We start from the raw sequence: 25,665 nt of genomic DNA on the forward strand, positions 1-25,665 counted from the left end.
AAACTGCATGTTTTTATGTGTCCAGACAGATTTGGAGGAGGAGAGGATCAAACAGAAAATAGCAGACCGCACCCGCAAAGAGAAGTGTCGAATATACCTCATCCGCCTCATTCTCAACCTTTTTGTCATCGCCGTACTGGCCGCTTGCTTCTACAGCATTTCTGTTGCCACAATCTTCTCCCAAAAAGTCCAGCTGGATAAGATTAAGGTAATGAAAGATGGCCTCCATTTCAGTCCTTTATTATGATCCTTCTGCTCGTCTCTACTGGAAACTTAATTTAAACTTTAAACTAGTTTTCGTTCAAGTAATATCACCTGTGTTTCACTTTTTTGTGTAACTCTTTAACCCTTTGAAACCTGGATCGGCATCACTTCTGTTGGGCTGCATTCAGATACCTCTCACAAGTATTTGAACCTATGAACCCTGAGCAAGTTGGTTTGATTTCATTTGAAAGCATGGGAAAAAAGTACTGCAGAAAATTAGTAGATTTTGAAAACTATTATTTTAAAATGTCCAGAAAACTGTGTTTCCAGCTATCATAATTCTATATTTAAAATTATTTTCACAGAATTATTGTTTTCTATTCTTTTTGTTTTTTTCATTTTTGTTTGTTTGTTTGTGTTTGGACTAATTTTAAGGCAATTTCAATTTTCTTTCATTTTCTATACTTTTTAGTAATTTCTCCTTGAGTTGCTCATTGCTTTCTTCCTGTGTTTTTTGAAAGAAATTAGGCCAAATTGCCCAGGTTTCAAAGAGTTTTTTTTTTTTCAAAGAGATTTGGACTAAATTCACTCAAAAACTTTAAACAGACATCAGTAAGCTTTAAAGGTAATTAAGGAAATTCTCTAATGAAACTTTTTGCTTGTTTGCAGGAGAATTTCATTGTGGATCTCATCTACGAGTATCTCCCCTCAATTGTTATCACCATGGCCAACTTCATCACCCCGCTCCTCTTCTCCGTTATCATCAATTATGAGGATTACTCACCCGCCTTCGAGATCCGCTTCACTCTCATGAGGTACAGTGGATTACCATTCACTCACCACTTACTCATCCTTTCTTTCAGTGGTCATACTAACTTGATAAATAGGTGCATAAAGAGACAAATACTATCTGGAAAAAACTGTGCAAAAGGAGTGTGTAAAACTTGCGTTCATTCTGCCAAGAGTTAATCTTCCCTGAGAGTGTGCGAGCCCTCCTTTTCATACTGGTACATTGCTTGACATTTTGAAAGCATTTATAGCTGTACAGACATGTGTTTTTATTGTGAAATGCTCAATATTTTCCTTTCTCCTTCTTATTTTTCTCAGGTGCGTCTTCATGCGGTTGACGAGTATCGGGGTTTTGCTCTTCTCTCTCTGGTATCAGATCACTAAATGTGAAACGGATCCCTGCATCTGCGGCTATAACCATAAGCTTTACTCTGTAAGTCATTTTTTTGTGTTACAACTCAGTTAACAATGATTCCTTGAAATAAAACACAGGTGCCAGCATCAACCTCACTTTTATTTCTGTCATGCATACCTGTTAGGGCTTATTTTTTAAATTCAACTTTAGCAACAAACACATCACTGAAGGCTGTGATATTGCATTTTGAATATAGTTATAGTGTATTTAATCACAGTCTGACCAATCAGACAGAGCCCACACTGTTAGGCATCATGTGATCAGTGAGAATCTTCACACATATGGGAGATTTATTAGATTAGTGCTTCCGTTTTAGTCTTCACGGTTGAAGGACGAAAGTGTGACTATGAGCACAGATGAGTGTGAATGCCTGAGAGAAATTGGTGCCTAAAAAGAAATGCCATGTCAGCCGTCAGGCAATATTTTGAATACAGAAGAGAACAACAAGCACAGTTACTGTGCAAGTCTAAGTCAAGACCTGAGCAACTTTATCTGTTTATGCAGCCCTAATACCTGTAACTGAATGCTTAAATGATTTCCTGAAACTATGTATGGGGTTGCAAAGCTATTAAGATTTTATTATTTAATTTTATAATTTTAATCATTTAAATCTTTTTAAATTTATATTAATCAGAGTGGTAAGTTTTTCGTCTTAATCAAAATGCAAGCCATTTGTAAGTGAGCTCTATATTTGTTTAGTTCCCAGTCTCTGAATTGGGTTTTTAGTATAAAATGAATTTTTTAACTGTAACACGTGGTGGAAGTGATCCTGGGAAGTGTCTCAGAAATTCTCCCTCCAGTCTTATGGTAATATATTTATAGTACTTAATATATGTGTCTCTGTCTGCCTCTTTGTCGTTGTCCACAGTGCTGGGAGACCCGTGTGGGCCAGGAGATGTACAAACTCACCATCTTTGACTTTATCATCATAGTCGCAGTCACCATTTTTGTGGAGTTTCCCAGAAAGTAAGTCCTCATCTAACAAAAAAAAGAAATCATCATCTAAATAGAACCTTAAAAACTGTTATCAGTCTAGTTTTGTGGCGAATATATGACCATTAAAACATTTCAAGATGTTTGGATGTTTAAAATTAACATATTTTAGTTTTTTTAAAGCCTTGCTTAAATCTGATATGTATTTTATTCTGTGTCATCCCAAATACATTTCTTGTGTTTCCTTTGGTAATGCCTCTAGGTGGAAGTCTTTCTCAGCCGTAGTTCTGTAGTCATTTGTAACTGTCCTTGTGTTGCTCTGTCCTGCTCAGGCTGATAGTGAAGTACTGTGACTGTGGCCTGGTGAAGTGGTGGGGCCAGCAGGAGTTTGCTATCCCTCAGAATGTGCTGGAGATCGTCTACGGACAGACCATCTGCTGGATCGGCACCTTCTACAGCCCAATGCTGCCCGCCATCTGCACTATTAAATACTTCTTTATTTTCTATATCAAAAAGGTGAGTTTATATTACAATTTTTTCATGGATTGAAACCAGATGTTGTGGATGTTTCCAGAGTTAACTGTTTGCTTTGTAGGTGTCATTGATGAACAACTGCCGTCCAGCCACACGCCCCTTCCGAGCTTCCAGCTCCAACTTTTTCTTCCTGGCGGTGCTGCTGATCGGCCTGGCTCTGGCCTGTGTGCCCGTCATCTTCAGTGTGGCACAGTGAGTAATGCACTGTTGATGACCATAATCTGTTGGATAATACTTCCATTTTTGTCACACAAATTTTACTGTTAAATACACATGAAGACAAGATATTTCTGCACAAAAAATCTGTAAACTATCAAATGACTGCAGTAGTCACGGGTATATATTGCCCCCAATCAGCATTTATGCAAAAACAACATAGTGGCTTTGGCACAGAGGTAGAGTGGGTCATCCTCTAATCAGAAAGTCAGTGGTTTGATTCCCTGTTCCTCCAATCAACATGCTGAAGTATCCTTGGGCAAGATGCTGAACCCCAAATTGCTCCCGATGCTGCGCCATCAGAGTGTGAGTGCTTACTGAGTAGCATTTTGCAACGTGTACAGCAGCCTCAGCCACCATTGTGTGAATTTATGTGTGAATGGATGAATGTGACATGTATTGTGAAAGCGCTTTGAGTGGTCGGAGGACTTTAAAAGCTCTATACAAGTGCAGTCCATTTACCATTTACCATGACATCATGAACACGCTGCTTTTAGCCCTTTAACTGACAAGGTGCAGTAATGTGCCACAACTCACTACCACTGTCTCTACCTAAGCAGCACTAAAACATCGATCCGCATTAGTCTCCACCGAGTCTAAAAGAGAGAATAAATTAGAATGAGATATATAAAGAAAAGTCACCACCGGAAAGTTTTCACAGACAGCTGTCCATGCTGCTGTCTACTGAAACAATCACATACACACACACACATACTCGTCTGCTGCAGAGCCGTGTACACTCTACTGGCAATGGGAAATCAGTCTATGGCATATTTTAGCAGGTTTACCCATGTTTAAAAACCTGGTTGCATGCACTAACTTTAGTAGAAAAAGGACATAAATAAAAGAAGCACTGCTCATTGCCACTGCTTACATGTTTCACTTGGCATATACACTCATTCACCTCCTCTCTTGTCGCACAGAATAAACTCCTCCCAGGCCTGTGGACCATTTGTGAATTACAACACCTCCTGGGAGGTGCTGCCAGTTACAGTATCTGAGCTGCCAGATGGAATCAGAAAGCTCCTCTATGCTCTCTCGTCAGAGGCCTTCGCCGTCTCCTTCTTTGTGTTCACATGGTATGTGCTTCAGTCAGGTATTCTAGCATTTATTCACAATAAGTGTTTTTTTTTCTCTCTGTTGTTTTAATTTAAACACTTTTATATCTCCCCCTGCAGTTTGGCCATGTTTTATGTGATCGCACTAGCTGGAGCTCACAAAAGAGTTATTAAGCAGCTAAGAGAGCAGCTAGCTATGGTAGGTTTACTCAAAATCTGTCTTTGTTTAATTTCTTTTTCTTTATTCTCTCTTTTCTTAAAATACATTAACTATGCTTTATTATTTGAGTCACTACCAAAATTGAGATCTACTATCTATCTTTTTATGTCCCAGGAGGGCCGTGATAAGCGTTTCCTGATCCAAAAGCTGTGCCAGGCCCAGAGGCTGTCTTCTATCAAATCCCCAGTGTCCAAATCTCAGCCCCGCAGCAGCAGCAGCAGCAGGAGCAGCCCCAGCTACCACACCAGCTTCGCCAGCAATTTCAGTGAAAGTGTGTTCCTGGCACACTCACCTCCTGACTCCTCCACACACGTGTGAGGCGAGGGCCGGATATTAAAAGACCATAACACAATACAAGCCAGGACAGGTGGACTGGAGGTGAAAACTGTTTGAATTGATTTCTTAAACGTATTATTTGAATTTTGAGAACAACTTGGGAGCTTCTATGGACCTGCTTACTGTAATGTGTCATCTCTGTGTTCGTTTGTTGACAATCTGACTATTATAAAACTAATAAGTATTTTTAACCAAAACAGTCATTGCGGTTTAGATTTTTTTTGTGGTGTTTTTCTCTGCTGTATGTATATACTGACATCTTTTCCTTCTGAGAAGGACTTGAATACTAAAACCACTGGAGATGGGAAATCTTTTTGAATATTATGCACTTTAAATGTATTAACACTACTATTTTCTTACTTGTACAACTTTTGTTTTTACGGAACAGTGTGCTCATTATGCATCTTGTGCATTTTTACATCTATCCTATAATGTTATTTTTAACAACTGAGGTGGTGTGATAATGTGAGGAACTAACACATTTCAAAATACTAAACTATAACTGTGTTTTTTTATTTTTATTTTTTTTAACTGTGACTTCATTGTTTTTCCTTTTGTTGGAAGATTTTATATAGATTTCCCAACAGTCTACATCATAAACACTATACATAAATATTTTTTAGTTTGGGGAATATGTGCTGTTTTACTTTATTATGAGGCATTGTGGTGACTGCCTTTAATATTAAAATGTTTACATGTAAAATAAATATTAAAAAATGTGAATTGTTTCTTCCTTTTAAATATATATATATATAGTGTCTTAGTTACACATTTTGTACATAACAAAAAAAGCAAGTGTTAAAAAATATATTTGACATGCCATTCCCTTTTTGCACCGCCCCCTCCTCTCTCACAAGTAACGAACCGTCCCTTACTTTTTTCTTTTATCCTTTCTCCTCTACTCTCTCAGAACCATGGACTGTATATAGAGATATATGTTTTATTTTTATTTATATACAGTGTATGCACATTTCATCAGCGTCATGTTATAGCACCTCCGGCCCGGCAGAGGCCGCTGATCCGGACTCTTCTCTCGGCCACTGACAGCAGCTCAGCTGGTGCGGAACCGGAGGCAGCGTGCTGTCGCTCGGCTCATCGAGACATCAGTCAGCCAAAATGTTGAGAATTACAATCCGGGCGGACGTCGGAGCCCTTTGGGTTTTATTCTGTATCACGTATTCGCAGTTTTTGACCGTGTCCTCTGATGACATCGTGGTGGCCTGCGGGGGATTCGTGAAATCCGACGTTGAGATCAATTACTCCCTGATCGAGGTGAGAGTGCAAACCTGCAGGCTAGCATGCTAGTTAGCAGCTAGCTGACAGTTAGCCGGTTTATCGTAGTAAGCTAAAGGTTAGGAGGACTTGGGATTTGGTTGAATGACAGTCTGAATGAAATTACCACAACAACAGTCTATTTTATCTCAGAGTTTGCTCTTTTTTGTCGGTGAACAAAAATTAAAGGAGAAAGTGTAATTAGATGTTAGTTTAGCTTTCGGCTAGTTTGCTAGTTGGAGTGTTTTCTGTACGCGGTAACGGTTGACTGAAACACCATTTATTCTCTTACCAAAAAATAGCATTAATATATTTGTGTCCCACATGGCAGCTCACTCCTAAACCCTTAACCTGTCTGTAGACGAGACTTTAAGTGCGAGCCACCTGTCCTAATCCTGCTCATTCACAGGCTCCATGGGATTAGCCATTTGGTTAATTAGTGAAATAAACCAAATCCCAGTCAGACTAGTCTGTTTGTGAATGACAGATTATACACATTACTCCACCAGTCTGCCATTCAGACAGTCCTGCGATAACAAACCAGTTAAAAATTATATAATCTTAAAATTCATTTAAATTAATCTAAAGATAAGGCCTTTATTGGTATTTAATTTACTCATATTGATAGATAGATATTCCGAACATGTAAAACAAACAAACAGAAAAGATCAAATTAAACAAAATGGCAATAACAAACGTGGGTGATAATCTATACTCAAGGAACTGATTCAAACAAGCAACCAGAAATTGCATCCTACATGTGCAAAAAGGATTAGGAGGAATTATAAAAGTATTATTTCCAACCCCTTCTTGGCTAATCGGTTGTTGAATTCATGAACTTCATCTCTAAAAAATATACATACATTTACATATTTAAACACACACTTCACAAAATAACTTATGTTTTATGTTACAATAAGGATTTGGACAAAATAAACATGAAATGAAATTTTAAGTCTAACATGTAAAAACAATGAAAGGAGACTGGCTTGCTCAGTGTGTTGAGTTAATAGCGGTAAAACATGGTGCTCTGTGGTGGGTTAAATGTTTGAAAAAACAGAGAGCACCAGAAGATGGTTCTTCTTGGTTCAGTTTTTTATACCTTGGCTTAATCTGCAGGAACATTGTACTTTAATGATCAATTTCTGTTTTCTGTCACGCACAGATTAAACTGTACACCAAACAAGGTTCCTTGAAATATCAAACGGATTGTGCTCCCATCAATGGCTACTTCATGATCCCTCTATATGACAAGGTATGAAATTCACTTCTTTAAGTACTCAGTTATTACTCACTGTTGATGATTGTAATCTAAAGATTTATCTCTTTTACACAGGGGGACTTTGTTTTGAAGATTGAGCCTCCTCTTGGGTGGAGCTTTGGTACGATTCTTGCATTTTAACAATTCACCAAATATAATTTATGACAGCTGTTGTCAAATAGGGTGGAAAGAAAAAAAGTCACGGTCTCAAGTGACGTCACACAGTTGTGGTACAGGATATGCACAGTGAAATCTGGTCTGCAGTTGCAGGGTGTTGATTCGGCAAAGCAGACCAGATTTCATCACATGTGTGACGTCATTTGAGACTGTGACTTCTCCTCTTTCCGCCCTCCTTGCTGTTGTCCAGGAAATGTAAAGACAGTCTCAGAAGTTGTCTGCTTAATCTATGCTCTTACTTCTGTGCCATTTGGTTTGTGATTTTTTTCTTCAACTTTCTTCTTTAACTCTCACCAGAGCCAACCAGTGTCGACCTCCATGTGGATGGAGTGAGTGACATCTGTACAAAAGAAGAAGACATCAACTTTGTTTTCACTGGTTTCTCAGTGTCAGGAGCGGTGAGAATTGATTTCCTGCCTCCTTAATGAAAACATTTTGTCTTTTTGAAAGAGGGTAGTTACACATACACACCATGTAAGTGCAGCACTATCAAAAAAGAAGCACACATGAAGAAAAAGGTAATACCTGCGCTCTTACTCCATGCCACATAAATTTATTTAAGACATTTCGATCCTGCTTGGATCTTCATCAGGTTAAATGTTTGAAAAGATAAAACCACCTTTATTTATACATAATGTACATCAATAGGCTGAAGAGCTCTATGGTGGCAGGTGTGTTAAACCATCTGAACCATGAAGGGTGATAAAACAATTGGCATTAAACAAATACATAGAACATACCTAGAAAAAGTACATAGTAAAGGAAAAACATTGATGTTAAGGCCATAGTACAAAACATCAAACATATCTCAAATGCTCAAAACATTATTTTGTTTTTGTATCAAAATTCATCTTTATATCAAAATACTTTATATTAAAATACATCATCAGTCTACATCACCCTTACAAAGTTGGTCTTATCTGCACTCAAAGAGGGTTAAAGTTTGACATATAGACTGAGATCAAAAGTGCTCAGGTTCAGCTCTTCATATGTCACTCTAGGAATTAATTATTAATGTATTAATGTGATAAAATATCTCTCTTTAGGTTCTGAGTAAAGGCCATCTCCTGGGTCCAGCTGGAGTAGAAGTCAAACTCACACGAGCAGGAACAGAGGAGAAACTCCAGAGTGTCGTCACGCAGCCAGGAGGAAAGTAAGTGACTCACACTTTTACATTTGTTAGAGCTTTACACGAGTATTTCTGCAGTTTGTCTTTTCATTAGTTTGCCATTTCATGGGCTTTTATATTTTTGGTCTTTCTAACAGGTATACCTTCTTAAAAGTACTCCCTGGAAATTATGAAATCACAGCTGCCCACCCCTCCTGGACTCTGGAGCAGGTTGGTTCCTTCACTTCAGTTTTCATTAAGCTGTATCAATATCAGTGATCATATAAAACATGAATGGATTAGATGTCATGTTGTCCATAAGCACGAGGCCTTCTCTATAGCTGCCCCCTCCCTCTGCAACTCTCCCAAAACGGATTCATGACTGCACCAAACTCTCAGTTCAAAACATTTATCAAAACCCACCTTCAAAACTGTGTTTAATGATTAATTAATGGCACATGAACTTTAATGCTGTGTGTATTTTATTGTGTATTTTAACTCTTTCCATACACTAAACCACACACACTGTTTAAGAATGAAAAAACTACATTAGTAGATACTTGAGTGGCGTGGAATATAAATAGATAACCCACAATGATGATTTAAAAAGATGGATTAAGATCTTCTCTATAATACATTGTTAGTGGAGACGTTTGAAACGGAGCGAGATCAGAACAAATCAGCAGGTTTGTAACTAATGATCTCCAGCTGCAGTCAGATTCGACCTATGTTTGACATCAGTTAATAACACACGGCTTGGTACCGTAGTGTGGCAGTTCTCCGTCTGAGCAGTGTCATTAACACAGTGGTAAACGCATAACCTCAGAGGCCTTTTTAATTCTGTATCGCTTCAGCGTGGAAAACGTCATTATTCACCCACTCGCTCAGCTGATAAGGTTCCCCGTCAGGTCAGCAGGTGTATAACTAATGATCTCCTGAAGTGATTGCACTGCCTCTGACGGCACCATTTTTCCGACCCTCACTGTAACTTCTGTGGTGACCTTTGCCGTCTTCCTATAGAGCGCCACCTCAGTACTCGTCTCCAATGCCAATGCCCCGGCCGCCGACCATCTGGTAGTTGGAGGCTACGATGTCTCAGGGGAGGTCCGCAGTGATGGAGAGCCCATGAAAGAGGTCACCTTCCTCCTGTACTCGGCCACAGTCAAAAAAGAGGTAAACTAACATTATTTTCCATCTTTTGAAACAGTCAGGAGTCAAACTAGATCATGATTGCACAGGACTTGCCTGATTAATCCTGCATTATTTGATGAAAGTCTAGATATTAAGCTATAACGTTAATTTCAGCGGTATTTCTGGAACATCATGAAACTGTATTATAACCACAAAATAAAGTTACATCACTACATTTTAATTTGTTTGTTTTCAGGATGTCGGTGGCTGTAACACATCCCCAGTGGAGGGGGCAGATTCTGGGGACAGCTCCCTGCTTTATCTGTGCAGCGCTCTGTCCAGAGAGGACGGGACCTTCGTCTTCCCCTCACTGGCCAGCGGCGAGTACACCGTGGTAAGCTTTCTGTGAAACAGCAAAAGACAGCTGTCCCCATTTCTGATCTAGATAAAAGTTGTCCTTCAGATTTCTGTTCTGGTGGTTATGGTGACATCTGTGGTTACCATGGTGACAACAAGTGCAGTTCAACACGTCAAACACTCTTGGAGCAGTGGTTTTGTCATAAATCAAACAGAAGGGTAGGAATTTCTTATTGTCACATGTACATTGTACAGTGAAATGTTTCCTCTGTATTCAACCCTTTGTTGAATTAATGAAGTCAGTACACTGTCACTGTGATTTCAGACTGTACACAGCAAGAGTCATTTTCCGTTGAGGGCATAGTAAAGTTGGTTGTCTTGCTGAGAATCAATCAGCTCTATTTATTTGTCACATAAAAATCATAAGAATGTGATTTTAGTGAGATGCAAAGTTAGAAAAAGAGCTAGAGGCAACAGACTGCACATCTCACTCAGCTCACTGTGGCAGCTCCTTATTGCTCCACAATATTTAAACTAGATCCTCTGTCAAAATTATATTGAAAATTAGCATTTCCAATTCATAGACAGATTTGATAAATTATTACAGTTAACTGGTGACAAATACAGGATTTTTCCTGTGACTTATTCACAATAAAAGCCACCACCACCACTAAAACTACTTTTTTAAGAGATAATTGTTTAATTTAAATACATTAAATCAGTATAACAGAAAAATTCCAACCATTAAAAGTATGAAAATGGGGTTTCCCTTTATGACAACTTAACACAACATGACAACACTGCATTGAAAATGACTCTGTCACTCTCTCCGTATTTAGGTGCCTTTCTACAGGGGGGAGAGGATCACGTTTGATGTTGCTCCTTCTAGGATGAACTTCAAGGTGGAACATAACAGTTTGAAGCTTGAGGTACAGAGTCAAATCTTTGTCAATATTAGTTTTAATAGTTGTCATTATCTTGTAAATGTGAGTACATTTTATGCACGGTACCAGATTCTGACATGTAATGCTGTTTCTGTTGCTTTGCACGCAGCCCATCTTCCGTGTCATGGGCTTCTCTGTGACAGGCCGAGTTCTCAACAGTGTTGGTGGTGAGGGCGTCCCTGATGCCACCGTGTCCCTCAACAACCAGATCAAAGGTAGATAGTAAGAGACTCCACGCTTTTGTTGCGGTGTTGCAGTGACATGTTCTCACTGCAGGTTCCTTTGTCGTTCTGTCCTCACAGTCGTCAGCAAGGAGGACGGTTCTTTCCGGTTGGAGAACATGACAGCTGGTACCTACACCATCCGTGTCAACAAGGAGCTCATGTTCTTTGAGCCAATCACAGTGAAGATCGCCCCCAACACACCCCAACTTCCCGACATCATCACAGCAGGGTCTGTCCACACGCTGAATACGTTTTCGCAAAAATTTCAAATACCTAGTATAAGACTAATATAAGACGTGGTTTGAAATACCAAAACTTTGTTTCAGTGCTATGAGTTTATCTCAATTATTCTGTTGTCTGTCACACACAGGTTCAGTGTTTGTGGCCAGATCTCCATCAGCCGCCTGCCTGAGGGTATGAAGCAGCAGGGCCGCTACAAGGTCACTCTGACACACCAGGGCCAAGACAAGGCCTTTAGCAGGACCATCGACTCTGATCCTCAGGGGGCTTTCTGCTTCCAGGCCAAACCAGGAGACTACAGTGTCCATGTAAGACAAGTTTTAATAGATGCCTTCTCAATTGTCTGTGCATAAGATGCGCTTCTGACAAGATTTCCAATCCACAGAAGGAAATAAATATTTTTAACTGGGAATATGGGAATGAAATCCGAATTACGGTTGAAAGTCCAACATTCAGATTCACTAATTTCATTGGAAAAATCTCAAAAACACCTTTTTATTGGCCTAATTAAATGAAAATAAGATCACCGTAATCTCTTGACTCTCAGATTTCCAGTATTTGTCTATTTACACCATAACTTATAACAGTCCTACCAAAAGGGACAGCCCAACAGCCAGAATAAGTCATAAATATTATACTACAAGGTTTTTAGATTTATTGTCCGAGTTATAATTGATTTCAGAGCTTATTTAGTAGTATGATAAAAAAAAAAAAAATACAACTTGTATATTGTATTTTTTGTATTTCTGTGTGTTCAGGTGTCGCTCCCCGAGGCGGAGGTGAAGGCAGGTCTAGCTCTGCAGCCTCAGGCCTTGGAGGTCTCCCTTGTGGACCGGCCTCTCACAGACCTTCTCTTCACTCAGTTCATGGCTTCTGTCTCTGGAAAAGTCTACTGTTTAGGTAGAGGTTTTTTTATTTTCATGTGTAGGGAAACTTTGCCAGTTTTAAAGCAGCTCTGTGTTACTGCAGTGTGTGCAGCTGAACAGTGTTTGCCTCCAGCTACCAAAGCTACCCACCCATCCACCAGCCAGAATGTTTGCTAACAGCACAGGCAGGTAGATCCCCGCGCTGCTGGCAAGAGGCAAACCTAAGCACTGTTCATCTGTACTCTGCCCACACTGTGATGACACAGAGCTGGATGAAAGTCGGTTTCCCCATGTGTTTCTACATTACAGTCTTTGTCTAAAATGGCCTTCAACCCCACAAAAATCTGTCATGTCTGTGTGGTTGTTCATATTTTCACTGAGCTTGTGTCCTCTGGTTGACCTCTAGCATCCTGTGATGACCTGTCCGTGACCTTGCAACCAGTGAGTCGGCAGGGAGAGAGAAGGGCGGTGGCTCTGTCTGGCAGCAGCGACATCCTCAGCTTCTCCTTTGACGACGTTTTACCTGGGAAATACAAAGGTCAGGACTCACTCTCAGTTAGATTTTACATTCTTAATAACAAAATTATCAATAGCTGTGATATTTATTCTTTCTTTTCTTTTAGGTTTGGGGTTATTTCGGGCTATTACAAATTAGAAATTGGTGGTTTTCAATATTTGTAGTTGTGTAAATTAAGATTTAAAGAGAGCACAAATACACAGTCAGCACGCACATTTTGATTGGAGGAACTCAAATCCACCCACTATATAACTGATTGCTCCGTCCTGTATACATTTCCATTCAGAATTCACACTAATTACTCTTGACTGATTGCAGGGAAATCAATTAGTAATTACCAGCTTCCGATCATAATTGATATTTAGCTCCAGCCCTTCAGGACACACACATTATTCAGCCAGTGTTTCTGTACCTTCTGGTGCTGCATCCATCTCACTCGCTGTTCAATACACACAATCTGTTCTGCGTGCCTGCAAGCTGTCTGCACACACAGCACTCTTTTGAGGCATGTTTACTCAGCTTGTAGTGTTGCCAAGACCGAGCAGCGAGAAGTTTACTTTCTTAAGCATTTGTTTAAAGATGAGATAATTATAGGAAGGGAAAGCCATCGACCTGAAGTGATCAGCTTCTGAGGGTTGTTCCTTATTGGCTGGCGTGACACAGTCCAGTGTGTAGGATTAAGGGAGATATATTAGCAGAAATTGAATATAATATAATAAGTATGTTTTCTTTAAGTTCTTACCACATGAAAATAAGAATTGTTGTGTTTTCGTTACCTTAGAATGAGCCATTTATATCTACATAGGGAGCTGTCCATAGAGATCACCATGTTGCACTGCCATGTTTCTACAGTAACCCAGCATGGACAAACTAAACATTGGCTCAAGAGAGGGCCATTTGCTTTTTTGCATCAGCTGCCATAGCTAGTAACCCCCTCAGTGACATGAGGCTCAGAAAACAGGCTGTCCCACACATTTGTTAATTTGTCACGGGCTGTCACAATCAAAACATATAAACATTGAATTTTATATACAGTGAAGTTATTCAATGCAGCACAATCTCGCTGCGCCAAGCAACATGTTATTACCAGCAAATACCAAGTGCAGTGAAAGTAAGAGTTTGCCGTTCGTTATGCTTGGTCTGAAAGTTTGCATTTACTCATTCTGCTTCTCCTCCATCGATCTGATCAGCTCTGACAGGATCAACTGATCAATTATCCACGTTGCGGCTCAAACGGCTGCTAAGGGACATAAATAACTCATATGTTCTACCTGCACTGCGTTCACAGACGCTCAAAAAAGTTAGAATTTAGAGATGGGGCACAGAATAATGAAAAAAAAGGGACACACACACACACACACACACAAGATAAAACAAAAAAGTGGGAAGTTTGCTGACACCATCCCACCTATTGTTGGCTACCAACAAGTTACATTAAGTACTTTATTTAGTGTTTTAAATGGCTTTAATCACCTGGTCTGCTTGTTCTGGAGAGGTGGAGTCCTCTGCAGATGGTTTTGCTCCCAGTGAAAATGGACACAAGGAATTGTAATGGGGAGAACTTTCAGCTAGTAACCTGCAATCCCCTAAATATTACACACTGGACCTTCAGTCCTTTTTAACATTTACATCTCTGCTTTTTTTGTTATTCCCATTCTATTTCTTAATTATTCTCCCTCATGTTTACACCCGACAGTGAGTATTACTCATGAGGAATGGTGCTGGAAGCATAAGTCCATGGAAGTGGAGGTTCTGGACTCTGACGTCGTGGGGGTTGAGTTCAGACAGATCGGCTACATCCTGCGCTGCTCCCTCTCCCATGCCATTACTTTGGTCAGTATTCAGCGTGTATGGTGGCAAATGGTGGCACGTCCACAATTATTATTCTAATTTTAACCAATGTTTTCTTCTTCACAGGAGTTCTTCCAAGACGGCAGCAAACCTGAGAACGTCGGCGTATACAACCTCTCTAAGGGAGTAAACCGCTTCTGCCTCTCTAAGCCTGGTGAGGTTCATTCTTCTGACCTCTCATTAGCTAAACATAGCATGAATTAGCATATGTGAAAAAGAAAAATATCAGTGCACCAAGTGCTCCCTCGTGCATAGTTAGAGTACAGTGTTTGAGCCCGAAGGTCTGTGTCAGACTTATCTAAATATAAAACTGGAGCAAAGTGATTAATCAACTAAAAATGGCTTGTCCAGGTGTTTACAAAGTCACCCCTCGCTCCTGCCATCAGTTTGAGCAGGACTTCTACACCTACGATACGTAAGTAATGGCATGCTGTGTCCATTTATTTCAGGGTAAAAACAGTGTTCTTCCTCTGTGCAGCCATGTGACTGTTAACATGTGTCATATCAACAGCTCGGCCCCAAGTATCCTGACCCTCACCGCAGTGCGGCATCACATGACTGGCCTCATCACAACCGACAAGATCATGGACGTCACAGTTACTATCAAGTAAGAAGACGCAGTGAGACTGGGCTTATTTTACCCCATGTGCTTATATTAGCTTCTGCACATCCTTCTGCAAATGTCCAAATGTTTCTCCCTCTGCTCGGTCAGATCATCTATCGAGAGTGAGCCGGCGCTGGTGCTGGGTCCCCTGAGGAGCCTGGAGGAGCAGAGGCAAGAGCAGCAGCTGCAAGAGATTCAACTGCGCCGTCAGGAACGAGAGCGCCGTGCTGCCGAGGAAGACGGAGGCGCCAAGGACGACAGCCCGCCTATCCAAGAGAAGGCTGATGAACTGACTGGCCCCTTCCACTATGAGTTCTCCTACTGGGCCAGGTCAGCTGCACTGCGTTTTTCAATTTATACTATTTATGCTCTTTGCAGTTTTTAAAGAAAATGGGCCTGTTGCATTTTCTAGCACTTAGTGTTTTTCAGCCGTGCAAAGTGGAATGAGATGCTGGTTTTTGGAGCATTTTTTTCCAGTAAATTTCTGTTTCAAAGTTTTCTTTTAATGAAATTCACTGTGTTCCTAAAGAAAGGATTCTCCCAGATAATGTGACGATCCTAAACATTTATGTTACGGTTTGTTTCTTGGTTTGTTCAAGAGAGAGCGCAGCTGGTTCCAGTGTATCGATACTGCAGAAAATGATCAGCAGAATATCAGAATAGATAACTAATGATTAATTGATTTTTTTTTTTTTTTTTTTTAGTAAATCCACAACAGTACCCATGAGTCTCAGCTGCCGAGATTCATGAGTCAAATAGAAGAGTAAAACAGTTTTCAAAAAAGCCTAATTTTGAGCCTCACTTGTCTTTCACACTGATAAGAATGTTTAGTTCAGTGATTGAATGTTTTCGTATGAAATATACCTCGAGGAGTTATAGTTAATGTCTCTATTATGTGCACAGGCTTGTAGCTTTTGACCTTTTATTTAAGTACTCGATATTTTATTTGCACAGTTGGTCATATTTTTGCACCGGCGACCTTTCAAACTGCTCTAACTGTGGGTCGCATAAAATTGTCTGTGGAGAAGATAATTAGGACTTTTACCTTTTAAAACACTGGAACCACAAATGACTCCTGTCACTTTGCAACATTAATATTATCAGCTAATAATATCCATCATGTCTAAGAGTCTTGCTGAGTCCTGAATCCATGTGGTGATGAGTTGATATAGACTGTGTGACTGTGCAGGGCCGGAGAGAAGATCACAGTGACACCCTCATCCAAAGAACTGCTGTTCTACCCTCCTGAGGTGGAGGCCACTATCACCGGAGGTAAACTCCTACACACGCTGCAATCTGACAAACCCACGTCAGCTTTTTGGGTCCTTGTATTAGCTGTGTGCGAGCGCCTGTAATACTTTAGCACCAACTTTGAACTGTATTGATTGCACACTGGAGGAAGAAATAAAGTAATTACACTCTCTCGACAGAGTCGTGTCCAGGTCGGCTGGTGGACATCGCAGGGCGCGCAGGTCTCTTCCTGGAGGGCAAGGTGTCGCCAGAGCTACAAGGTGTGGAGATTTCTATCACTGAAAGAGGCGCCGCTGCACCGCTCATTACTGTGGCCACTAATGAGATGGGAGCATACAGGTATGAGCTCAACACTTCACCTGAGATATGAAAGTAAACATCACAAAAACTAGCTGAAGTCTGTGATACAAAGAGATGAAAATAGCATTCCTGTAAATTTTTTACTCACACAAATCATTCGTACACCAGGGGGCCAGTCCTTAAATATATTTTAACCCCTTAAAGAAGTGTAGAAATTGCAGCTATGGGGCACTGGGTAGCTCATTTGGTAGAGTGTGCACCCCATATTCAGAGGCTATGTGTCCTCATTGCAGCTGTCGCGGGTTTGAATCCAATCGGCAGCCCTTTGCTGCATGTCATTCAGACTCTAGTCTCCATTTCCTGTCATCTCTCCAGCTTTCTTGTCAAATAAAGGCCATAAAAGCCCCCAAAAAATCTTTAAAAAGAGAAATTGCAGCCATGTATGGATCCTGAAAGTATGATATTTAGCTGTCTGTGTCATGAAAACCATAGTGAAATTTTTGATGCATCAATGCGTTGTGTGAACTTTAGTTTCAAAAGTTTGAGCATAATTATCTTCTGAGAAAAAAAATATTAACATATTTTTTTCTCCATGTTGCTCCAGATACTGCTGTACATTATGATTCCTATAATACATGTGTAGGAGCTATTTAAGATGTTAAATTGAATCTGCAGGTTACTGTTCCTTCACGTTTTGGCCTCTGGGAGATCCCCTGAAGATGGGTGTCTCGGGGGTTTGTCGGCAGTTGCCTTGAGCCCTGAACCAAAATAGTTCTTCACAGGCAGGAACATGCTAGAAATCATTTTGCGCTGACTTTAAAATGTCAGTGTGAAACGTAAAGATGTCAAGTTCACAACATTATGCAATGAATTCCTACGAATGCCCCTTATTCAGTCTTTTTTGCTCTTGTTTCACTAGTAACGGTTTGATCATTTTTAAGTTATTTTTTATTTAAGTTGGATGATATTGTGTGCTGTTTTTGCATCTCATCCCGGAGACCTGACGTCCTAACCACCGCTTTGCTCCTCCGTTTCCCCCAGTGTGGGTCCGCTCCACAGCGACCGGCAGTACGACATCAGTGCCAGTAAAGAGGGTTTCGTCCTGAGTCCCGTGGAGGGAACCCAGGGAGATTTCAAGGCGTTCGCTCTGGCTGGTGTCACCTTCAAGGTACAATGTGACCAGCCCTCACTCGCATACATATTACACCCTAATAATCAGCAGCCGCTGTTACATCTGCACTCATTCGGCTGACACTTTGGTCCAGAGTGTCTTACAATTGTAGCTCTTTGTTCACACTTGCTACTTTGAGTGATTATGTGGTTTAAAGTGAATATGAAATTACACGATGAAAAAAGCCATTTGTTAGTTCATACAGTATGTTTTTATCAAATACAATTAAAAGAAAATATCACAGATGATTAGTTGAAACACTTTGTCTGCTTTGCTGCGTGCTCTTAGTGCATCGCCTTTGTACTGCTTTTGTTAAAATGGTCTGCAATTATCTGCAGCGACCATGAGATCCTGGCACAAACGATCAGTGTTAGCTTCCTTTTCAGACTGTGTAATAAATTGCTTTGAAATCTTTTGTACAGCGTTTACAATGAGATTTCTGTCCTTATTTACTCTTATAAATCCTCTCTGGAATAAAACACTAGAGGCACTAAACTCACCTGTCAGTCTGATTATACACACAATCTCACAGTTTGTCTGTGCTAGTTTAGCATCATTACATTGGGCATTTAGTCCACAGTCTTTTATTTTGAAAAGACTGGAGGAGTTTAATGTGTTACTTCCAAACTTATCTGTCAGTTTTTATTATTAAGTCTTGACACACTCATGTCATAACCTGTCCTCTCTGTCCCTCTGTGCTTTAGATCAAATCAGAAGATGGTCTTCCCCTGTCGGGTGTCCTCCTGTCTCTGAGTGGAGGACAGTTTCGCTCCAACCTGTTGACTCAGGACACCGGCCTGCTCACCTTTAATAACTTGGTAAGGATCCAGCACTTTGTTCATGTGCTTTCACCCTTTGTGATTTTCTTTCCGTGGTCTCAGATATCACTCTGCTGAACTGTAAAGCTGATTTATAGCTGTAAAAATTTTGCAGTTATTTTCTGTGAATACCCTTCCATGAAATGGTTTTCCATAGCTTTGTTTACCACCACGTACGTTTGTTCATTTTCTCCACGTGTTGCCTCTCTTTTTTTCATTTATACCGGCAAGCTGAAACAATGTTTGAATAGAGTTTGCATCTGTTGTTTGGAAAGACCTGCTGCAAGTGGGGCAAGATTTTTTTTTTTAATTAGGGGTCTTTGAAGGGTCATGGAAAAGTTTTGCAATTGCAACCGTGAAAATGTGTGCAAACCATTTATGTACTGTATTTTTGTGCTTCACATTCAATGTAATCACTGCTTTTCTGTCCCCAGAGTCCTGGTCAGTACTATTTCAAGCCCATGATGAAGGAGTTCCGCTTTGAGCCGGCGTCTCAGATGATCACAGTGGAGGAGGGTCAAAACCTCAGCATCGATATAACTGGCATTAAGACTGCTTACAGGTAAACAGATACACCTGCATGCTGTTTGTTTCAGGAGCTCCAAAAATGTCCACATCACATGATTCTGATCAGTGTTTCGGTCTTGTGCTGTCCTCAGCTGCTACGGAGCGGTGCAGTCTCTGAGCGGGGATGCAGAGAGGGACGTGGCCGTGGAGGCGGTGGGACAGGGAGAGTGTAGCCTCTACAGCGAGGACACCGTCACCGACGAGGAGGGCCGCTTCAGACTCAGGGGTCTGCTGGTGAGTACGCAAGCTAACATGTTAAAATTAGATAGGAAGGTTTAGAAATAAAATGTATGCATTGTTCAGATCACAGTCAAGGGTCATGGAAAACCTGGAAAAGTCATTGACGTTTACAGTCACATTTTTTCAGACCTGGAAAAGTCATGGAATTAGTGGAAATCATTGAAAGTTTCGAAAAAGTCATGTAGTTTTGCTATGTTTAATGAAATTGTCACAGAAATCTTATGTTGGTAACCTTTCATGTAATCAGGGTTAGAAATTAGCATGAGCTAACTGCTTCACTCTCCAGCCAAAAGAACTTTAGTAATCTATTGAATGGCTGGTAGATTTTGGAATCCACCAGCCACAGTAGCATTTGGGCAGAAAAGTGAATTTCCAACATCGCACGTGATGTAGCAAAACAGCAAATTAATTTTATTCAGCAGATGTTTGACAACAATGCGTGACGTTTTGTTACCATCATGTGTGTTTCCTCAGTTTCTCCCTGTGTTCTCTCCCTCCCTCCATGTGTGCCAGCCTGCTGAAAGTATAGAGTTTGAATATTATGTGTTTTGAAAAATGCTGTGGGACAAGAATTTTTTGTTGTTATTATTGTGGGTCCTTGAAAAGCCCTGGGAAATTTTTGAAACGTTGTCCATAAAAATGTGTGGGACCCCTGACTGTCCTGTCTCAGATCTTTAGAAAAAGTAGTGACTTGACCTTGTGAAAGACTGTGTAAGCAATTTGAACAGACGGCGTCTTGTTAGCTTTTTTTACTCCACACTTTATACGACTTAATGAATGTAATGTGTCCTTGCAGCCTGGTTGCAAATATCTAATTCAGCTGCGATCTGAAGGGAACGACCACATAGAGAGGGCCTTACCGCAACACAGAGCTATAGAGGTAAGAAGCAAACTCATTAAAGGCCTCTCTCGGCCCACACAGCAGGTTTGTAACATTACTTGTTTGTAGTACTCGAAGAAAGGATTCTGCAACTCTGGAAAGTAATCACCGCGGCAACTATTTCATCTTTCATGACAGCGATGGTGAGGTAAACAGTCGAAATCCTCCTCTCATGTTACCAAAGAATTAACCAGGAATGTGCAGTATGTGATTGGCCAACGCAGCACCTTCAGTTTTTTTGCAGCCTCCCTGAACGTTGTTACTTTACAAGCCAGCATTGCTTTGCCGCAGTAACCGGATTTAAAAAGGTCTCTTAAATATTAAATAAAATCATCATTTTCAGTGCAGAATCTCCTGACACACCTCGCAGGAAAAACCTCTGACTTCCCCATACTCATGCAACAAATGGGCAGAGATGATAGACTTTGTTCTGATGAGTTGGGGTTTTTTTTAGGTTTTTTTTTACCCAGGATAACAGAAAATGAATAAAACATTGTTTTCCGTCTTCTATTTTTCTCCTCGGTTTTTTGACCCCCAAAAGTGCTTTGTTTTTGAAATAAAGATCAAATAACTACTTGTTTTGTTTTTTGTATTTATATTAAAGAAACAAAAATTCAAAGACTGAAAAGTACACTGATCCAACAGCCACCAACTCCAGATTGGTTCAAATAAACCCTTAATTTACGAAATGTATGCTGGCTGTTTACGTGCTAAAATAGATTTTTATTTAAATAGAGCCTGGTGTATCAGACACGTAGACACAAAAACATGTGAAAATGGGGTCCGGGTTGGAAAATACTGAAGTCATCTTTCAAAAGCTCTGGTTCAGATACCACCTTTGATGATGACGAGTGGACGTCTCCATCTGCTGATTAATATCATGGGCTTTGATCAAAAGCTCCAGAAAAGAATGAACTTAAAACCTCTACTTAAATGCTATTCATGATCCTTCAGTCCAAACAGTAACTCGTGTTCAATGTCATAGTGTTTTTTTCTTTATACGTGGCATTGAAAACTAGAAAGGAGGGTACGGAAAACTTTCTAATTGAATTCTTGAAATAACTGTGGGAACCCTGTGATTATGACTTATCAGCAGCCTTATCACATGGTTCCTTTCTATACGCAGAACAAAAGCAGCCGTAATCCCATTGCAAGTTTAAACCTCTCGGTTCATAATTTGAGTTTGTCTGCAAAGTGCAGCACCCCCTAATCTCTCAGGCAAGGCTGGAAATGCCTTAATTCCACTTAATTCTCTGTTATTATCGCACCGTGTGACTTGTACAAAGCTTTATCCACAGTTCACATTTTACGTTTTCTTTAAGAGGCCAAGTTTGTGTCTGTACGTTAAACTCTGTGTTCCCCCCTCAGGTCGGCAGCAATGACATTGAAGGAGTCAACATTATCGCCTTCAGGCAAATCAATCAGTTTGACCTCAGCGGAAACGTCCACACATCCCCTGAACATCTCGCAACACTATCGGTACGAGTGCACGGCTTAAAGTGTCCCTGCATTTTCTTTTAAATTGAACTTAATGACATTTCTACAACTCCTCTGCGATGCCCATATGGCAGCTTAACATGATTGAGACCGCGTTTCTCCGCTTTGTTTGTCCAGGTGAAGCTTTACAAGAGTGACAATCTGGACAACCCCATCAACAGCGTCTCTCTGGGACAGTCCCTCTTCTTCCACTTCCCTCCTCTGGACAGAGATGGAGAGGTATCTGTTTGTAATTCTGCTCTCTTAATGGAATACTTGCCCCCAAAAATGATCATTTCTATATCAGTTACTCGCCGTGTGTCATCACGAATTTGTGAAGAAAACATTGTTTTTCTCGCATGCCTGAACGGTGACCGAAGAATCCGAGGACGCAGAAATGTTTAAGATAGTCGGAGTTTAGCAAAGATGCATGTGTTTGTGAAGTACTGAGCATATGACCGCATCATTTAGACTTTAATTGTTCTGCATGAGTTGTGTGAGAGTTTTGCTGTTGATAAGCTCAGCTCCAACTTCCATCAATTCATCAAGAGTTTTCTTCACAGTTTTTTTTTTACTGTGGAGGCATGTGAGAAAAACATTTTTTAATGAATTCAAGGTAATACTGGGTGAGTAAATGATAAACAAATGATCTTTTTATAGATTTTTTTTAATTTTAAAAAGGATGTTGTGAAGACCAAACTACTGAAACATTTTCACTGTAGTTCTACGGCCTTGTTCACACGCACACGGATATATATTTGAAAATATAGCTTTTGCAGTGCATTTTGGCCTTTTTTTCCTACACAAATTGCATTTTAGGGCACTGAAAATGGATCTTCCATAAAATTCCATCCAGGGTGAAAATGTGCAGAAACTCAGTTATCAGTGTGGATGTACAGACAGGAAAAAAACAAGATTTTCGGTAAAGACAACAGTGTGTGTTTTTATCTCCTTTGTAAAGCGCCACAAATGAGACAACAGTTTGTGCAACGACTAAAATAGTGCCGGCTCTAGGATTTTTTACATGTTTGCACATAAATGTTCCTGCTACAGGGAGCCTTCTGGTGAAAGTTTTTTGGCTAACATCGTCGTCTTTGTACGCCTTTAGGGTTAAGTAATATCACTACCTGTTGGTTTTGCATGCACTTGAAAGCGATTCAGTTGTGTTTTGCATTTTCATTTTTTTTTGTTTTCTGACAGCAAAGCAGAGAAAAACTCTGTTTTCAAAAATACCCATGTCCATGTGGACGAGGCCTAAAGCTAAAAGTCATATTTTCCAGTCTGTATTTTTCAGAGGCTGTAAGTTTCTTTCATGTGGACCGGATTCTGTGTTTCACTAAATGTATTGACCCAGAATATGCTGCTGGTGGATCTAAAGTCACCTTTCTCTTTGGTCTCCAGAGCTATGTGCTGATGCTGTACTCCACGCTGTCGCGCTCCCAGTACGACTTCACTCTGCCTCAGGTCTCCTTCACCTCCAGCGGCTACCACAAGCACGTCACCCTCACCTTCAACCCCACTGTGAGATGCTTCTTTATATTTTCACCCACATTTAACCTGCAGAATATGTCACTGATAAGAACTACAGGATTTCTGGTGAGGTGTGTTGTGCAGATTTTGGGAGCTTTGTATAAAAACATCTCTGCGTTTGCGTTCCCCACAGCGTAAAGTGCCTGACCAGGATGTTGCCCAGGGCTCCTACATAGCTCTGCCCCTCACGCTGCTGCTCCTGTTAGCAGCGTACAACCACGAGAAGGTACAGAGTCACCTCCTCCTGCTGCACACGATATGTTCAAAGAGCTCTTCTTGCTCAACTGTTGAATATTTTAAATTTGTTTAGATGGAAAAAAACCTCCCTGGAATTCAGCTTCATCAAGGCAAAGCCTAAAAATTAGAAAGGCATCAGAAGAATGTCTTATTTCTTGTAGTTTTATTGCTTTCTAATCAGTTTTTACTGAATATTTAACAAATTTAAACACATTTTTGAAAACAACACATTAAAGGGATGTGAGATGGTAAAGTAGAGAAGACAGAGTACAAGATGGGTAGGTGTGATTTTGTTTTCTTTATTGATGTGTTTTCTGTGTGTCTGTCTGTGTCTGTGTGTCTGTGTCTGTGTGTGTGTGTGTGTGTGTGTGTGTGTGTGTGTGTGTGTGTGTGTGTGTGTGTGTGTGTGTGTTCTGATCAATCTGTTCTTGTTTAGGTGTGTATAGTGAATATTGCAGCAGAAAATGGCAATATTTATGTTTAAATGTATTTTATTTATTTATTTTTATCAAACAGGAAAAAAGTCTTTTTACTTAATAAAAATAATTTTTTATAATTTTATTTATAATTATTATTATTTACAATAATAATATACTCATATTTCATTTTCTAGTCTCCCATTTTTTGCCATGTTCGAAATAAAATTATAAACATGACTTTTGTCTGGGATTTTCTTAATATTTCAAGTAAGAAACTGTTTATCTAAAAAGCATTTATTTAAAAGCTTTTGCAAACCTGTTTTGCAGGTGATCCCCCTCCTGCTGCAGGTGGTGAACCGTATCCAGGGAGTGAGGAGCATGGCCCAGACCAGCGGGGACAGCGCTGCTCTGGATGAAGCCAAACGTCAGGCCAAGAGACAGAAGGCGAGACGCACATGAGGACCCAACCCGGCTCAGCTCAGACCACATCCTGGGACACTGAATGGTACACTTGCACACATGGTTGCAGCCTCAGAGCGCGCCGCGGGTTAGCTTAGAGGATGCCGGTTCACTAGATAACGTTTGGAGTGGCTAATTGTAGGTGCAAGTGAACTATTTAGCTCAATAAGATGTGATTTGGCCTCAACCACTCGATGCGCATTACCACCACCTCATCAGCCATTCAGATTCACCCGACTGATCGCTGACATTTTACAGGTTGTTTTTTTTTTCTGTTTTGTTTTTTAAACTCCTTTTTTCCAGAACACTCGTCTAAGAAAATTGTTAATATTTGTGATAGAAGATGAGCCATTTTTATACCTTTGTAATTTATCTAGGTCAACTAAAATCTTTTGCTTGCGTTTTGAAAGCACTTGATTGCTTTTGATTATCGGTCTTAACGCACCATCAGAGAGCGTGGATGATAGTGTGTTTCACCTACCGGCATTTGGGTCGATTCAGCAAATACACAAAGGAGATTTTCATCCGAATGTGGCTGGAATTTGCTTTAACTAAAGGGACAGCTCACCCCCAGATCAAAAATCCATATTTTTCCTCTTACCTGTCGTGTTATTATTCAGTTTAGATAGTTTTGGTGTGAGTTACGGAGTGTTGGAGATATCAGCCGTAAAGATGTCCGCCTTTTCTCCAATATAATGGCATAAGGTGGCAATCAGCTTCTGGTGCTCAAAGTGCAAAAAACGCACCTGTTACCTGTATCACTGTGAGGAAGGAAGTGTGCATCGACTCATGGACGAGAGGCTTGTTTTCGTAAAAGTGCGAGATGCAAACAGTTAATAACGTGTTCCGTGACTGAGCTGTAACGTTAGTCGTGCTAAATGCACACTTCCCTCTGCGCAGCCATTCAGTTACAGTTTCAGCACAAAAATAAGATCAAACTAAAAACATGTATTTTTTATTTGAGAGTGAACAGTACCTTTAAGGATATAAAAATGTAAAGGTTTCATTGATTTCAGTGGGTTCAAATAAGAGTCAAATCGATTTAGAGCTCATGAGATGA

The 25,665-nt window shown here is 40.3% G+C and overlaps 1 protein-coding gene across 1 annotated transcript in view; it reads left to right on the top strand.

Annotated features, from left to right (window-relative positions):
* The window catches only part of nomo (nodal modulator), a 30,019-nt gene extending 4,785 nt beyond the window's left edge, over positions 1 to 25,234 (top strand). The window contains exons 8-47 of the mRNA XM_042484608.1: positions 26 to 208; positions 874 to 1,019; positions 1,312 to 1,426; positions 2,277 to 2,374; positions 2,674 to 2,857; positions 2,937 to 3,067; positions 4,015 to 4,170; positions 4,270 to 4,348; positions 4,484 to 4,681; positions 5,753 to 5,977; positions 7,143 to 7,232; positions 7,314 to 7,359; positions 7,713 to 7,813; positions 8,462 to 8,568; positions 8,682 to 8,754; positions 9,544 to 9,696; positions 9,911 to 10,048; positions 10,851 to 10,940; positions 11,065 to 11,170; positions 11,258 to 11,408; positions 11,550 to 11,727; positions 12,178 to 12,319; positions 12,692 to 12,823; positions 14,499 to 14,635; positions 14,720 to 14,807; positions 15,005 to 15,068; positions 15,165 to 15,260; positions 15,366 to 15,587; positions 16,447 to 16,529; positions 16,688 to 16,847; positions 17,850 to 17,976; positions 18,684 to 18,797; positions 19,232 to 19,359; positions 19,457 to 19,598; positions 20,401 to 20,484; positions 21,853 to 21,963; positions 22,099 to 22,200; positions 23,362 to 23,481; positions 23,624 to 23,716; positions 24,474 to 25,234. Coding sequence (XP_042340542.1) covers positions 26 to 208; positions 874 to 1,019; positions 1,312 to 1,426; positions 2,277 to 2,374; positions 2,674 to 2,857; positions 2,937 to 3,067; positions 4,015 to 4,170; positions 4,270 to 4,348; positions 4,484 to 4,681; positions 5,753 to 5,977; positions 7,143 to 7,232; positions 7,314 to 7,359; positions 7,713 to 7,813; positions 8,462 to 8,568; positions 8,682 to 8,754; positions 9,544 to 9,696; positions 9,911 to 10,048; positions 10,851 to 10,940; positions 11,065 to 11,170; positions 11,258 to 11,408; positions 11,550 to 11,727; positions 12,178 to 12,319; positions 12,692 to 12,823; positions 14,499 to 14,635; positions 14,720 to 14,807; positions 15,005 to 15,068; positions 15,165 to 15,260; positions 15,366 to 15,587; positions 16,447 to 16,529; positions 16,688 to 16,847; positions 17,850 to 17,976; positions 18,684 to 18,797; positions 19,232 to 19,359; positions 19,457 to 19,598; positions 20,401 to 20,484; positions 21,853 to 21,963; positions 22,099 to 22,200; positions 23,362 to 23,481; positions 23,624 to 23,716; positions 24,474 to 24,605 — 5,025 coding nt within the window. The 3' untranslated portion in view covers positions 24,606 to 25,234. The remainder of the gene's footprint in view (positions 1 to 25; positions 209 to 873; positions 1,020 to 1,311; positions 1,427 to 2,276; positions 2,375 to 2,673; positions 2,858 to 2,936; positions 3,068 to 4,014; positions 4,171 to 4,269; positions 4,349 to 4,483; positions 4,682 to 5,752; positions 5,978 to 7,142; positions 7,233 to 7,313; positions 7,360 to 7,712; positions 7,814 to 8,461; positions 8,569 to 8,681; positions 8,755 to 9,543; positions 9,697 to 9,910; positions 10,049 to 10,850; positions 10,941 to 11,064; positions 11,171 to 11,257; positions 11,409 to 11,549; positions 11,728 to 12,177; positions 12,320 to 12,691; positions 12,824 to 14,498; positions 14,636 to 14,719; positions 14,808 to 15,004; positions 15,069 to 15,164; positions 15,261 to 15,365; positions 15,588 to 16,446; positions 16,530 to 16,687; positions 16,848 to 17,849; positions 17,977 to 18,683; positions 18,798 to 19,231; positions 19,360 to 19,456; positions 19,599 to 20,400; positions 20,485 to 21,852; positions 21,964 to 22,098; positions 22,201 to 23,361; positions 23,482 to 23,623; positions 23,717 to 24,473) is intronic.
* The last annotated feature ends 431 nt before the right edge of the window (positions 25,235 to 25,665 follow it).

Source organism: Plectropomus leopardus, chromosome 4, assembly GCF_008729295.1.
Source record: "Plectropomus leopardus isolate mb chromosome 4, YSFRI_Pleo_2.0, whole genome shotgun sequence".
Taxonomy (NCBI): domain Eukaryota; kingdom Metazoa; phylum Chordata; class Actinopteri; order Perciformes; family Serranidae; genus Plectropomus; species Plectropomus leopardus.